Genomic DNA, 13,571 nt, shown 5'->3' on the forward strand with positions numbered 1-13,571 from the left:
TGCTCCACCATGTTCCCCAGAATGCTAGTTCACATAGGGTTAGAGATGTTACTGTACTGTAGGCCTGGACCGGTCCATGAGTCCGGATTAACATCTAATTCACTTTGGAGAGCAGTACAGTACTAACCCTGAGGACAGGTGAAATCTTGCCAGCACACCTGTGTGTGTGTGTGTGTGTGTTAGACAGAGAAACACACTCCAGGGGACCGCGTTTGGGATTACCTGGCAGTGTGTGCACGCACCTGTTTCTGTTTGCGTGTGTGTGTTCCTGACGAGCGACGGTGATGCTGATGAACCATGCCGACTTCCTTGAAGCATTCATTAAAATAGCAGTTGACACCAGCGGCGGATTGTCACACGTTACGAAACCTCTTTCCAGTTTAGTTCACACGGGGGCATGCTAAGGACACTCTGTCCTCAACATATTGCTCTATCTATGTAGGCTACATGACCAACACTGTAAACCTGTCTACCAAGACTGTACCTGTCTACCAAGACTGTACCTGTCTACCAACACCGTAAACCTGTCTACCAACACTGTAAACCTGTCTTTATGTACCTGTTGTGTACCATTACTCCCAGCCTGACCCTTTCTTTCCCTCCTCTCTCTTCTCCCTCTCTCCGTGTCTCCAGAGTTCTATGAACAGGATGGCCATCCAGGCCCTGGAGAAGATGGAGACCAGGAAGTTCAAGGCCAAGGTCAAAGGGCAGCGCGAGAGCAGCTGCGGGGTGTCGGATTCGCTGAGCAGTAGCTCCACCTCCGACTGCGCTATCTGCCTGGAGAAGTACATCGACGGAGAGGTGCGAGAGAGAACACACACACACACACACACACAGAATACTGTCAATAAAAACTAGTTGTGAGAGACTTTGTTATGTCGGAGAGTAGCATTTGAATTGGAGTGGTATTTGAAAGTGGTGAGTTTAAGGCCAAACTGATTTTGTTTCTGAAGTCACTGTAGAAAGATGTTTCCTAGACCCTTATCTGGGACCTTTGAAGGTTTACAGTAACTGCGTTGCTAATCATGGCCCAGCCTGGGGACATCAAACGACCAACCCCAGAGCCCCTGTCCCCCAGGGGACCCAGTCAGTCAGTGAGTGTGTTATGTGTTGTCTCGGGAAACCAGGGGAAGAAAACACACAACAATGCATAGTAGTGATATAAAAGGCTGAATGGCATCAAAGGGCAGTGAAGTAAGACACAAAAGATGGGAGGGAGAGAGCCCAAAGAGGAGATGAGTCATGCTAGGGGGGAGAGAGAGAGGGAGAGAGGGAGGGAGAGAAGGAGAGGGGAGAGAGAGAGGGAGAGAGAGAGGAAGGGAGAGAAGGAGAGGGGGAGAGAGAGAGAGGGAGAGAGGTAGGGAGAGAAGGAGAGGGGAGAGGGAGGGAGAGAAGGAGGGGGAGAGAGAGAGAGGGAGGGAGAGAGGGAGGGGGAGAAGGAGAGGGAGGGAGAGAAGGAGAGGGGTAGAGAGAGAGGGAAAGGGCGAGAGAGACTGAGGGGAAAAACTCTGTCCAAGAACGGAATAATAATGATCCTTCTTTGTGTTAGAGAGTCTTGGAATCCCTGTGTTCTGTCTAAAGCTCTCTCTGGCTCGGCCAACAGCATGGCGTCAGGATTGAGAATAAGGGTGACTGGTTTAGTTGGAGGGCTCTGCGCTGTCATGATGGGTAGTGTAGTCTTGGGTTTGATTGTGAGGTTGGATTTGTTCAGTGTAGCTGGATACTGATGTATAATGTGACACCGGTGAAGAAGAGAAACCTTCTTGCTGCTTTGCTGCCACCTGTTGGCCATTCACCCATCAAACGCCAATAATGTCCTTTACTCTCCCCCTCTCTTCTTCTTCCCCCTCTCCTCCTCTCCCCCTATTTCCTTCTCCTCCTGTTCTTCTCCTCCTCTCCTTCCCCTCAACAGGAGCTGCGGGTCATCCCCTGTGCCCACAGGTTCCATAAGAAGTGTGTGGACCCTTGGCTCCTTCAGCACCACACCTGCCCTCACTGTAGACACAACATAATCGGTGAGTTGGTACACACTGGCAGCATCCCAAATGGCACTCTATTCCCTATGTGCCCTGGTCTAAAGTAGTGCACTATATAGGGAACAGGGTGCCATTTGGGATGCACACACTGTCGGCCTGTGGCCTGTGGCTCTCTCATAAGAGTTTTCCTGTCAGCACTTTTGTCAGACTACACAACCCACTAAAACAGTAAAAGTAAAATGTAATTGACTTAAAATACCCTTTTCATTAAATAAAGTAAATATTACAGCACATGAAACCCTAACTGTAACATAGCTAACCTTTGAAAGACTCTTCTTTGACTCTCTAGGTTAACCTTACTCAAACGCTCTCCTTCTCTCACACCCCTCTTCTCAGAGCAAAAGAAGGGGAACCCCGGCCCTATCTGCATGGATGGCAACCCCGTCCACAGCCGGCAGCAGAGGGTAGTCCTGCCCGTCCACTACCCAGGCAGGGTGCACCGTGCTGGGCAGGTGACTACCTACCCCACCCGCACCTCCATGGACCCAAATGGTAACCCCATCACAGTGCTCACTGTGGACCACCACCCAGACCCCCAGGGCCTGTACCCTCCCCAGTCTGCCCACGCCGGGGCCTTCCTCCGGGGCTACCACCCCCACACTACCATGCACCTGGACCACTCTATCAACCCCCACCACTGTGGCCTGGGCCTCAACCCCCCCACCTACCCCCAGCACCAGCAGTCCGGGCCCCACCATGGAGCCTTCAAGAGGCCCAAATTCCACGGGCGCAGCTTCTCGCGTGCTGCCTGCTACTCGCAGTACGAGACCATGTACCAACACTACTACTTCCAGGGCCTGACCTTCCCCCAGCAGGGTGAGGGGGCTGCAGGCGTAGGGGGGGTGGCTGGGGGCGCCGGGCCCCATAAGGGCCACCACAGCAGGGCCTTCCAGGGGGGTCTGCTCTACCCCACGGTGGTCCACATGGCCCCCGCTACCAGCTCCAGGATAGGTGAGGCAGGGAGCGGTGCCTCGGGCCTGGGCTGTTACCATGGCCACCGCTCTATGTGCAGCGGTTATCTGGCCGACTGTCCGGGCAGCGACAGCAGCAGCAACAGTTCGGGCCAGTGCCACTGTTCCTCCAGTGACTCTATGCTGGACTGCACCGAGGTTAGCAACCAGGGGGTGTACGGCTCCTGTTCTACCTTCCGCAGCTCCCTGAGCTCTGACTACGACCCCTACGTCTACCGCAGTAAGAGCCCCTGCAGGGGGTCGCAAGGGGAGCCAGGGGCCACATCCGCAGGGGCCTCCACCGCCTGCCCCTCCACAGCCGAGGACTCCCTAACCCCAGCTCCCTCGGGGGGCCAAGACGGCTGCAATCTGCAGCCACAGCCTCCTCCAGGGGCCTGTGGGTTCGGCTCAGGGGACCAGCTCTCCAGCTGCGGTCTGGAGCCCAACTACAGCAGCCGCTCGTCACCGGAGCAACCCAGGGACACCAGCACCACTTGCACTACCTCAGCCTGCCCTCTAGAAGGAGCCGCGGACAGGGGGAAGGGGGGGCAGACAGGGGAGGAGATAGGGGGGCATCATGGCCTGGGGGGAGCCGGAGCAGGGGCGTGTAGCTGCTGTTTCGAGGTACTCCCACCAAACATGGAGTGCATAGGTCAGCAGGGGCAGGACTCGGACACGGCGGGGTCTCTGGCCTCCTCGGGGTGTGGCTGTCACAGGGGGGCGGAGTTCCATCAGCAGAGCTCCGCCTCTCAGCATCAGCAGAACTTTTACGGCCCGGGGGAGCACCTGTTGGCTCCGTCGGAGCAGGTGAGTTACGAGGGCCTGCCCTGCTTCTTCTACAAGGAGATGAAGGTCCACCGGGCCACAGGGGGGCGCTATAACGAGGACTATGCCGTGAACGTGCAGTACGCACACCACGCTGCAGACTCAGACGCCTGCTCGGGACAGGGCTGCTGTGGCGAGCTCAGCCAGAGAATACCCATAATCCACGAGGACACAGACTGTGAGCCGGGCTTGGGGGCGGAGACCCAGAGCAGCCTACTGCCAGGCAGCCTGATCACGGGGGAGGGGCAAGGGGGCGAGGGGCGGACTGGGACTCGGTTGCGGGTGGAGCCTGGTGAAGGGGGGTACTTCACTTCAGGACAGTTCAGAGGTCAAATGTACCCCACCCAGGAGGAAGAAACCAGGGCCCTGTTCCACCCCCAGAACTCCACTAACCACGATGCATCGGGAAACAGTAAAGCTACATATGAGGGGCTTGGGGGTATATGAGGGGGTGTGGAGCCCAGAAACAGCCTCTTTGGTACCGAACCAGTCAATCGTTCAGTCAGTCAATCAACAAACCCTCAGTTGCCTTGTTCTAAGCCTCGCTCGCTCGCTGAGCTCTGAATGTTATCATACTATATGGTGATGGTGTGGATTTCTACTGAAAATGATATGATGGCCTGCCTGCCTGGTGTAACCAGGCCTATCCAGTTCATTCCTGTGGCTCAGCCCACCTCGTGGCCTCACCAGCAGCGTCCACAGGCTGGGATAGATAGAGAATCAGGCTACAACATATGGGTGGAAGTTCACGGTGGTTGGTTCCAACAGTGGTTGGCTTGGCAGGGGCACAACACGACATGTAGGCTACTACCACATACCATCAGTACCAGCCAGGGTCAGTCCAGATCATGAGACCCATTAGGAGAGAAACTAATTGTGTTAGGTGGGCCCAGTTTGTGAGATTGTATTTTCTGATTTGGTGAGTTGTTTTTCTTCACATGATATCTTAACTCCATTTTGTGCAAAACATTTGAGGATTTGTGTCCTATTTTTTTTTGCTTAATTCTTATTGCACAAACGCCTGGATGTACTATATGTACAGTCAGGTCCAAAATTATTGGCACCTTGAAAAAGACTGTATACAATAAATAATACAAATACTGAGCTATATTATATGCTCTGGACTTGAACCCGATTGAAAACCTGTGGTTTGAATTGAAGAGGGCAATCCGTAAGTGCAGTTGAAGGATATCAAGGATCTGGAAAGATTAGGTATGGAGGAATGGTCTAAGATCCCTCCCAATGTGTTCTCCAATCTCATTAAACATTTTAGAAAAAGACTCCGTGTCATTATCCTAACTAAGGGTGCTTAAGTATTGAAAACGGGTGCCAATAATTTTGACCCCTATCTTTTGGGGATTTTTTGTATTACTTGTTAAACAAAGTCTCTTCCTCTGAGCAATTGTATTAGTATAAAAAATATCATTCCTCCCCCAAAAAAATGAATACAATATAGCTCTTTTTTTTTTGCTCAACTTTATCAAGGGTGCCAATAATTTTAGACCTGACTATATGTGTACTGTTTTTATGACATACAGTTACCTATACAGCTTGGATAACAAGCTTCAACAAACCACCAACTGAGATGAAAGGTTATGGAAGAATACCAAAACATAAAACACATTTCTTTTTTCTTTTTAGGGGGTTGGGTGGGGAATGGGATCTTTGGTAGTTGGAGGACAGCCAGTGTCAGTCAGTCACCCACTTCTCTCATTGGGAAGATGAAACTAAGCTATACAAGCTACACTACAGTTCTGTCTGTTGGTGGTATACTCACTCAATGTGGCGCAACATTCTAGAACAATGCGGATAGAATGTAGACTGACTTCTCTGTTCTACATAATAAAGAATGTCTGTTCTATATTTAACATTTCTGTCTGCAATGTTCAGAACATTGTGCCTTTTAGAAAATGTACGAGACCAACACCAAGCCTTAGGCCAGCGAGCCATACTTACTATCTGGGGCGGGACTGTGTCACTTTTTGGTTGAATAGAGGTCCACATAGTGACAGGGTTTCTCTGAGTTCCTAGAAAGAGATTTGGAAATCTTGAAAGGATTGGTTTCCTCAATTTTAGTTACTATTTGTAGTTTAGAAGCTCTTTTTATTTTTTTGCAGTACTCATCTAGCCTCCTCAACACTTAAGCTCTAATATAGATGGTCGTATGAGGCTCTTGTGTGTCTAAAAAAAAAAATCCAAAGGAAAAAAAGAGTACCATTCACAAGGGATCCCTTTTATACTGTGGCTGTATGTTTTTGTTTATTTATTTTTTACAACGCAGTTACAAAAAAAGCAGCATATCTGATTCTTTTTTTAATCATCATGCTCACAAACAATATCAACGTTGTTTGTTCATTCATACCTTCTTTCTGTTTGTTTTACAGACTGTGTTCTACTGTTTCTATGAAATGTACCCATTCTCTTCACAGAGGCATTCGTTTTGAAATAACAATATTTATATGTTAAACCAGAGCCCTAATAAATTAAAGATATTGAGAATCTAATCTTGCCTTTGCATAGAGATGTACTGCAAATGAACATTGTGGGGTACGCAAGTCACTATTTAATTTTTTGAAATTGTTTGTAGCACTTAAGAAGATTATATAAAAAGAAAATGTGTACAAAAAAAATGCTTTTTTAAAAACAATTTAAAAATATAATTATTTTCTCCATCATTACCATTTTACAAATGTTTAAAAAGGCTAGAAATCAATCTGTATATTTCTGCATCTGTATAGCAGCACATTTCATAAATGGAAATATGTTCTGAATATTTATTTACTAATATATTTATCTTTAAGCCATGTCTTATGTTGAGTGTATGAACATTTTGGAGTTATTTGGTTGCTTTCTTTGATAAATCACTAACATGAGACTTTGTAAATACATGGTAATTGCACACAAGACGATTTAAATATTCTCTGACCAAAAACTGATTAAAAAATGTAGTACCATACAGTTTTGTAATTAAAGTGTACAAAGATCTGTAAAATATACAGTTTTATTCAAGTAAATCACGCTGTGGCGTCTTTCTTCCTAACCGTGTCATCTTATTTCATCGTAATTCACAACGGTTCAATTAGAAGTGACGTCTTAAATCTGGGATACATCTCTTTTGGGAAGACCATTTTGTGAGGAAAGCATCTGTGGAATATTTCAAACCATGCAACTTAATCATAGTCTTTGACTGGCCTGGAGTTAACTGAATACACACTGCATTTTTTGGGCTTGACAGCCAAAGTTAGAACTGAAGGCACTGCTGTTCTGTGCCTGTACATACACCTAGGTTCAAATACATGTGTATTTGTTATTTAAATACTTATTGTCTGTGTATTAGAGTATTTTTTTTATAATTTCCTATAAATAGCCTACTATTTGAAAGTATTTTCAAATACTTATTTCAAATACTTTTTTTCAAATACATGGGTTAAATGCATGGGAGTGTATTTGAGTCAGTGTATTTGAGTATTTTCTAATACATTCCAAGTGTATTTCCAAATACATTCCAATATTCAACTACTTGTCTTTTCAAATAAAACATCAACCATCCGAGCCACTGCCTGTTCACCCCGCTATCATCCAGAAGGCGAGGTCAGTACAGGCGCAGCAAAGCTGGGACCGAGAGAATGAAAAACAGCTTCTATCTCAAATCAAATCAAATCAAATTTTATTGGCCACATGCGCCGAATACAACAGGTGCAGACATTACAGTGAAATGCTTACTTACAGCCCTTAACCAACAGTGCATTTATTTTTACTAAAAAAAGTAGAATAAAACAAAAGGCCATCAGACTGTTAAATAGCCATCACTAGCACATTAGAGGCTGCTGCTGCCTATTGAAATCACTGGCCACTTTAAGAAAGGGAACACTAGTCACTTTAATGTTTACATATATTGCATTACTCATCTCATATGTATATACTGTATTCTATAATATTCTACTGTATCTTAGTCCATGCCGCTCTGTCATTGCTTGTCCATATATGTATATATTGTTAATTCCCTTCCTTACTTAGATTTGTGTGTATTGGGTATATGTTGTGAAATTGTTAGATATTACTGCACTGTCGGAGCTAGAAGCACAAGCGTTTCGCTACACCCGCAATAACATCTGCTAAACACGTGAATGTGACAAATAAAATTTGATTTGATATTTAAATACTTACTTCCAAATGTCTTTGTAAGTAATTGGAATACCCTAAATGCAAATAGTATTTGAACCCAGGTCTGACATACACACATATTGGAAATAACTGAGAGGGACAGTATATGACTTGTGTTTTGGATGTGAGACCACTCCGACAGTGTCGCTGTTGGCATGGAACACATTTTGGAAAATGAAAGGCTGCTTCTGCTCCATCTCCATCTAGTGGGAGGGGATCAGCATGCCAAAGAGTTCAATCAATCAAATTTGTCATATGCACAGAATACAGCAGTACAATTAAATGCTTTCTCACAAGCTCTCCTCTCAATAGTGCAGCATCTATACAAAAAAAAAGTATTCAATAAAAATATAATATTAAAGTAGTCATACAAATTGTAAGTGAAAACAACGGTGTATCACAATTATTTATCCTTGATTCTTCTCCTCAAAACGCATTGGAGGAACACCTATTCTTTTTGAGACAGGCATGAGGAGAGAGGGTGCGGTAATGAAGGAAATACAATTGAGATTCACCCCAATCTCATTGTTAGCACCACCAGGGGTCACTCAAAGCATTCTGTATTGTGAGCCACACATTTCAAAGGGACATTCCAACTGGGTGGCAAGCAGCATGAGATGAATTCACACTGAATTTGCCCCAAATGGCACCCTATTTCCTATATAGTGTACTACTTTTGCCCAGGGCCTAATGTCATCTTTAAACTAGCCTCTCTTGACTGCTATTATTTTGTCTAATAGTAATTTGAAGAACTGTATTTGACGCTTATGACCTAAGATTCTATTAACGATTATTGGTACGTGAGTCAGAAAGCTGAATTTCCTCATTTCCTTTGCCACAGTGTTGCATCAGACAATGATGTTGCATTAGAATGGTTTAATACAGCATCAATATCTGATCAGATGGACGCTTAAAATGAGAACTGTCTGGTACGCTTCATTCCAAAGACATTCTTCAATGCTGTATTTTTGTGTTTCTGGGGCCTGACCAAAATGCCATGCGTTGTGCCATGCTGCACACAGATACCACATTATCACCAGCATATGCTGTAGCATGATAAGTAGTAGGCTATTACCAGTCTTGCTTTGAGGAATATGCTCTATCTATGCAAATATACTCAAATACATCCTGCAGATATTGTATTAGTGCACATGTGAGACCCAACAGTTTTCCATGTTGGTTTACCGTTTCCTCCTATAGGTTTTCAGTGGCAGATCCTCAACACTTGGTGCCCCACGTACAAACACATACTGTGTACAGTACAGTAATTCCATTATGTTAAGTCTCCCGATGTTGTAGATGGCCTAGTGACCCTATAACTTAACATAAATGACCATGTCATGGAGACTAAGTGACTTCAGGGTCTCACCCTACAGTGTCTAATCATTTGGTGTTGTCAGGGTTGTTGTCTTTGAGGCAGACCGTATACAGCTACAGAGAGCAGGGTAAAATGTGATGGCCCACAGAAACAAAAAGAGCGCTACGTCAGCTCTGCGGCGAACAAAGCACAGCTTATCCGGCTAACAAAGCCCTGGCAGAGACCCTAAGACAATTATGGGGGATTGACAATTAACTCTATTCCACTAGTGGATTTAGGTAAATTTACACAGCAAATTGTCTTCAATCAAAAGCGTTGCCTTTTCCCAGCAATAGACGCTCAATTAACTGCAAGAAATGTAATCTTTGACCTGAAACTATTTGACAGATGAACACGAAAGGGCTTTTTTTTTGCTATTTGAATAAGTTGACATACACAAATATGGCCTGGTCCAGAAATGTCAAGTGTGGATGATGCAAACTAGCCCTATATCATAATTTTCATGTCTGGAAAGACCCTTTAATAAGCACTTATAAGTGCTCATGAACTTGCAATAAGTGGTTATGAGCACTATGCCGAGCTGCTGAGTCTCTGGACTTACTAACTTCTTCTTTCTACTGGGGATCCACATGCAAAATGTGGATCTCTTATCAGAAGATGTGAGGAGAAGAGAAGCATAACACATGGCACAACGCTACTCTACTGTAACCTGGCTAGGTAACTAAACAGTAATAACTGTAGCAACGACGGTGTACTTCCATAGGAACTGCTATGTAATTACATGGTAATAAGTGAGTTCAGACGTATAGGCGTATAGGTCCTATGTAACTGCAAGATTGTTACCACAGCTTTTACTGTGTAGCTACATGGGGATAAGGGCAACTTCAGGTAATGTTTAACCATGGATCCTCTAAACGTAATTGATCATCAAACTAAAAAGCTGTATGATTGACACCAGGTACAGTGAGGGAAAAAAGTATTTGATCCCCTGCTGATTTTGTATGTTTGCCCACTGACAAAGACATGATCAGTCTATAATTTTAATGGTAGGTTTATTTGAACAGTGAGAGACAGAATAACAACAAAAAAATCCAGAAAAACGCATGTCAAAAATGTTATAAATTGATTTGCATTTTAATGAGGGAAATAAGTATTTGACCCCTCTGCAAAACATGACTTAGTACTTGGTGGCAAAACCCTTGTTGGCAATCACAGAGGTCAGACATTTCTTGTAGTTGGCCACCAGGTTTGCACACATCTCAGGAGAGATTTTGTCCCACTCCTCTTTGCAGATCTTCTCCAAGTCATTAAAGGTTTCGAGCCTGACGTTTGGCAACTCGAACCTTCAGCTCTCTCCACAGATTTTCAGGATCTTAATTTGCTTCTTCTTGAGCCACTCCTTCGTTGCCTTGGCCGTGTGTTTTGGGTCATTGTCATGCTGGAATACCCATCCACGAACCATTTTCAATGCCCTGGCTGAGGGAAGGAGGTTCTCACCCAAGATTTGACGGTACATGGCCCCGTCCATCGTCCCTTTGATGCAGTGAAGTTGTCCTGTCCCCTTAGCAGAAAAACACCCCCAAAGCATAATGTTTCCACCTCCATGTTTGACGGTGGGGATGGTGTTCTTGGGGTCATAGGCAGCATTCCTCCTCCTCCAAACACGGCGAGTTGAGTTGATGCCAAAGAGCTCGATTTTGGTCTCATCTGACCACAACACTTTCACCCAGTTATCCTCTGAATCATTCAGATGTTCATTGGCAAACTTCAGACGGGCATGTATATGTGCTTTCTTGAGCAGGGGGACCTTGCGGGCGCTGCAGGATTTCAGTCCTTCACGGCGTAGTGTGTTACCAATTGTTTTCTTGGTGACTATGGTCCCAGCTGCCTTGAGATCATTGACAAGATCCTCCCGTGTAGTTCTGGGCTGATTCCTCACCGTTCTCATGATCATTGCAACTCCACGAGGTGAGATCTTGCCGAGGGAGATTGACAGTTCTTTTGTGTTTCTTCCATTTGCGAATAATCGCACCAACTGTTGTCACCTTCTCACCAAGCTGCTTGGCGATGGTCTTGTAGCCCATTCCAGCCTTGTGTAGGTCTACAATCTTGTCCCTGACATCCTTGGAGAGCTCTTTGGTCTTGGCCATGGTGGAGAGTTTGGAATCTGATTGATTGATTGCTTCTGTGGACTGGTGTCTTTTATACAGGTAACAAACTGAGATTAGGAGCACTCCCTTTAAGAGTCTGCTCCTAATCTCAGCTCGTTACCTGTATAAAAGACACCAGGGAACCAGAAATCTTTCTGATTGAGAGGGGGTCAAATACTTATTTCCCTCATTAAAATGCAAATCAATGTACAACATTTTTGACATGCATTTTTCTGGATTTTTTTGTTGTTATTCTGTCTCTCACTGTTCAAATAAATCTACCATTAAAATTATAGACTGATCATTTCTTTGTCAGTGGGCAAACGTACAAAATCAGCAGGGGATCAAATACTTTTTTCCCTCACTGTATCTGCGGGGGAGGTTTTCATCAGAAACCAGGTTATACCAGTATGTACACATGCATATTAGGTTATACACACACCCATATTAAGCATTCACTATAAGCCATAGTGTGTCAGTGGGTGTGTCAGTTGGTGAATTTCACAACACAGAAAGTGTTGCAAGAGAAATTGAGAAATATAGAAAGCGAAATACCTAGTCAGTTGTACAACTGAAATGTGTCTTCCGCATTGAATCAGAGAGGTGCGGGGCCTGCCTTAATTGACATCCACGGTGCCAAGGGAACAGTGGGTTAACTGCCTTGCTCAGGAGCAGAACGACAGATTTTTGCCTTATCAGCTCGGGGATTCAATATAGCAACCTTTTGGTTACTGGCCCAACGCTCCTACCCGCCAGGCTACCAGAAGAACCGGGACAGAGAGAACGATAGAGAAAAAGGCAGTCAACGGCCGAGACGTCAAGACGGACAAAGACAGGGAGGGAGAAAGACAGAGAAACAGTCCGAAATAAAAAAGAGAAAGTTAGAGGAAAAAAGAGAGAAAGAGGTCAACAGAAGAAAGAGATTCAGAGAGATAGAGGTGGCTGGGAAGGCTAGAGCCAGTGACAACACCATAGTAGGGTGTGTACTGTAATGCAGAGTGTGATCAAGAGGCTGGTAAACATCATGGCCCCATCACAGCTGGCCACTGTCCCAGGGTTAGGCCAGGGTGTGACCCTGATCACCCCTATTGTCTATCCAACACTGGGTCAGCACCGTTATCAGCAGAGCTGGGGCGGCCAGGACAGGACCCGCCCTGCTAGGCACACATGGGCGTCAATGTTTACCAACTAAACTAGAGATCCCGCATCCCATGCCTACACTGTAGTAACCAGGATGAACTGGTTTATTCATTGGTTTATTCGGATTCCCATTAGCTTTTGCCGAAGCAGCAGCTTTTCTTCCTGGGGTCCACAAAAAACACAAAACATATCAATCTAGCTCAGACTAAGCAAAAATATAGGTTACACAAATCTAGAAAATAATGGTGATCTTTTTGGAATGAGTATGTCTGTTTATTGGGGGTTGTTACAACTCCAGCCGGCACAGCCAGAAGAGGACTGGCCACCCTTCAGAGCCTGGTTCATCTCTAGGTTTTTTCCTAGGTTCCAGCATTTCGAGTGAGTTTTTCCTAGCCACCGTGCTTCTACATCCGCATTGCTTGCTCTTTGGGGTTTTAGGCTGGGATTCTGTAGAAGCACTTTGTGACATCTGCTGATGTAAAAAAGGCTTTTTAAATACATTTGATTGTTGTGGTCTGATTTTATCTGGCCCTTTTTAATAGTTATTTAAAAAACTTTAACACACAAACTCTTGTTGATTTTTACCATGTCATTTAACTCACACATTAGGCTGCTCTTCTGGAAAATGATGGCATACGTTCCATCAGCATCTGGAACCCATAAGTGTTCTGGAATGGAACAGAACAATAATGATGTATGCCTTGTGCTCTCTCTGGGTTATAAATGAACATAAATGCCTTATGCACTCTCTCTCTCTCTCTCTCTCTCTCTCTCTCTCTCTCTCTCTCTCTCTGTGAGGGTTATTACAGGGGATAACTAAGCCTATATGAATAGTGGTCTGTAATTCAGACCCCCTAATCCCCTAATCATAGAGTTTGCCTCTGGTGTGTTCTGGCCTGGGGTCTCTCCCTCCCCTCCTCGTGCTTGTACGTACTGATTATAGGCTGGGTCTGGTCTGGTCTGGGTGCTATAGGGCGGGTCACAAGGT

At 45.2% G+C, this 13,571-nt stretch overlaps 1 protein-coding gene across 1 annotated transcript in view; it reads left to right on the forward strand.

Annotated features, from left to right (window-relative positions):
• The window catches only part of LOC121584625 (E3 ubiquitin-protein ligase znrf3-like), a 99,053-nt gene extending 94,134 nt beyond the window's left edge, over positions 1-4,919 (forward strand). The window contains exons 6-8 of the mRNA XM_041900620.1: positions 634-801; positions 1,913-2,015; positions 2,373-4,919. Of these exons, the coding sequence (XP_041756554.1) occupies positions 634-801; positions 1,913-2,015; positions 2,373-4,258 (2,157 nt within the window). The 3' untranslated portion in view covers positions 4,259-4,919. The remainder of the gene's footprint in view (positions 1-633; positions 802-1,912; positions 2,016-2,372) is intronic.
• Positions 4,920-13,571: the final 8,652 nt, after the last annotated feature.

Source organism: Coregonus clupeaformis, chromosome 16 (assembly GCF_020615455.1).
Source record: "Coregonus clupeaformis isolate EN_2021a chromosome 16, ASM2061545v1, whole genome shotgun sequence".
NCBI lineage: Eukaryota > Metazoa > Chordata > Actinopteri > Salmoniformes > Salmonidae > Coregonus > Coregonus clupeaformis.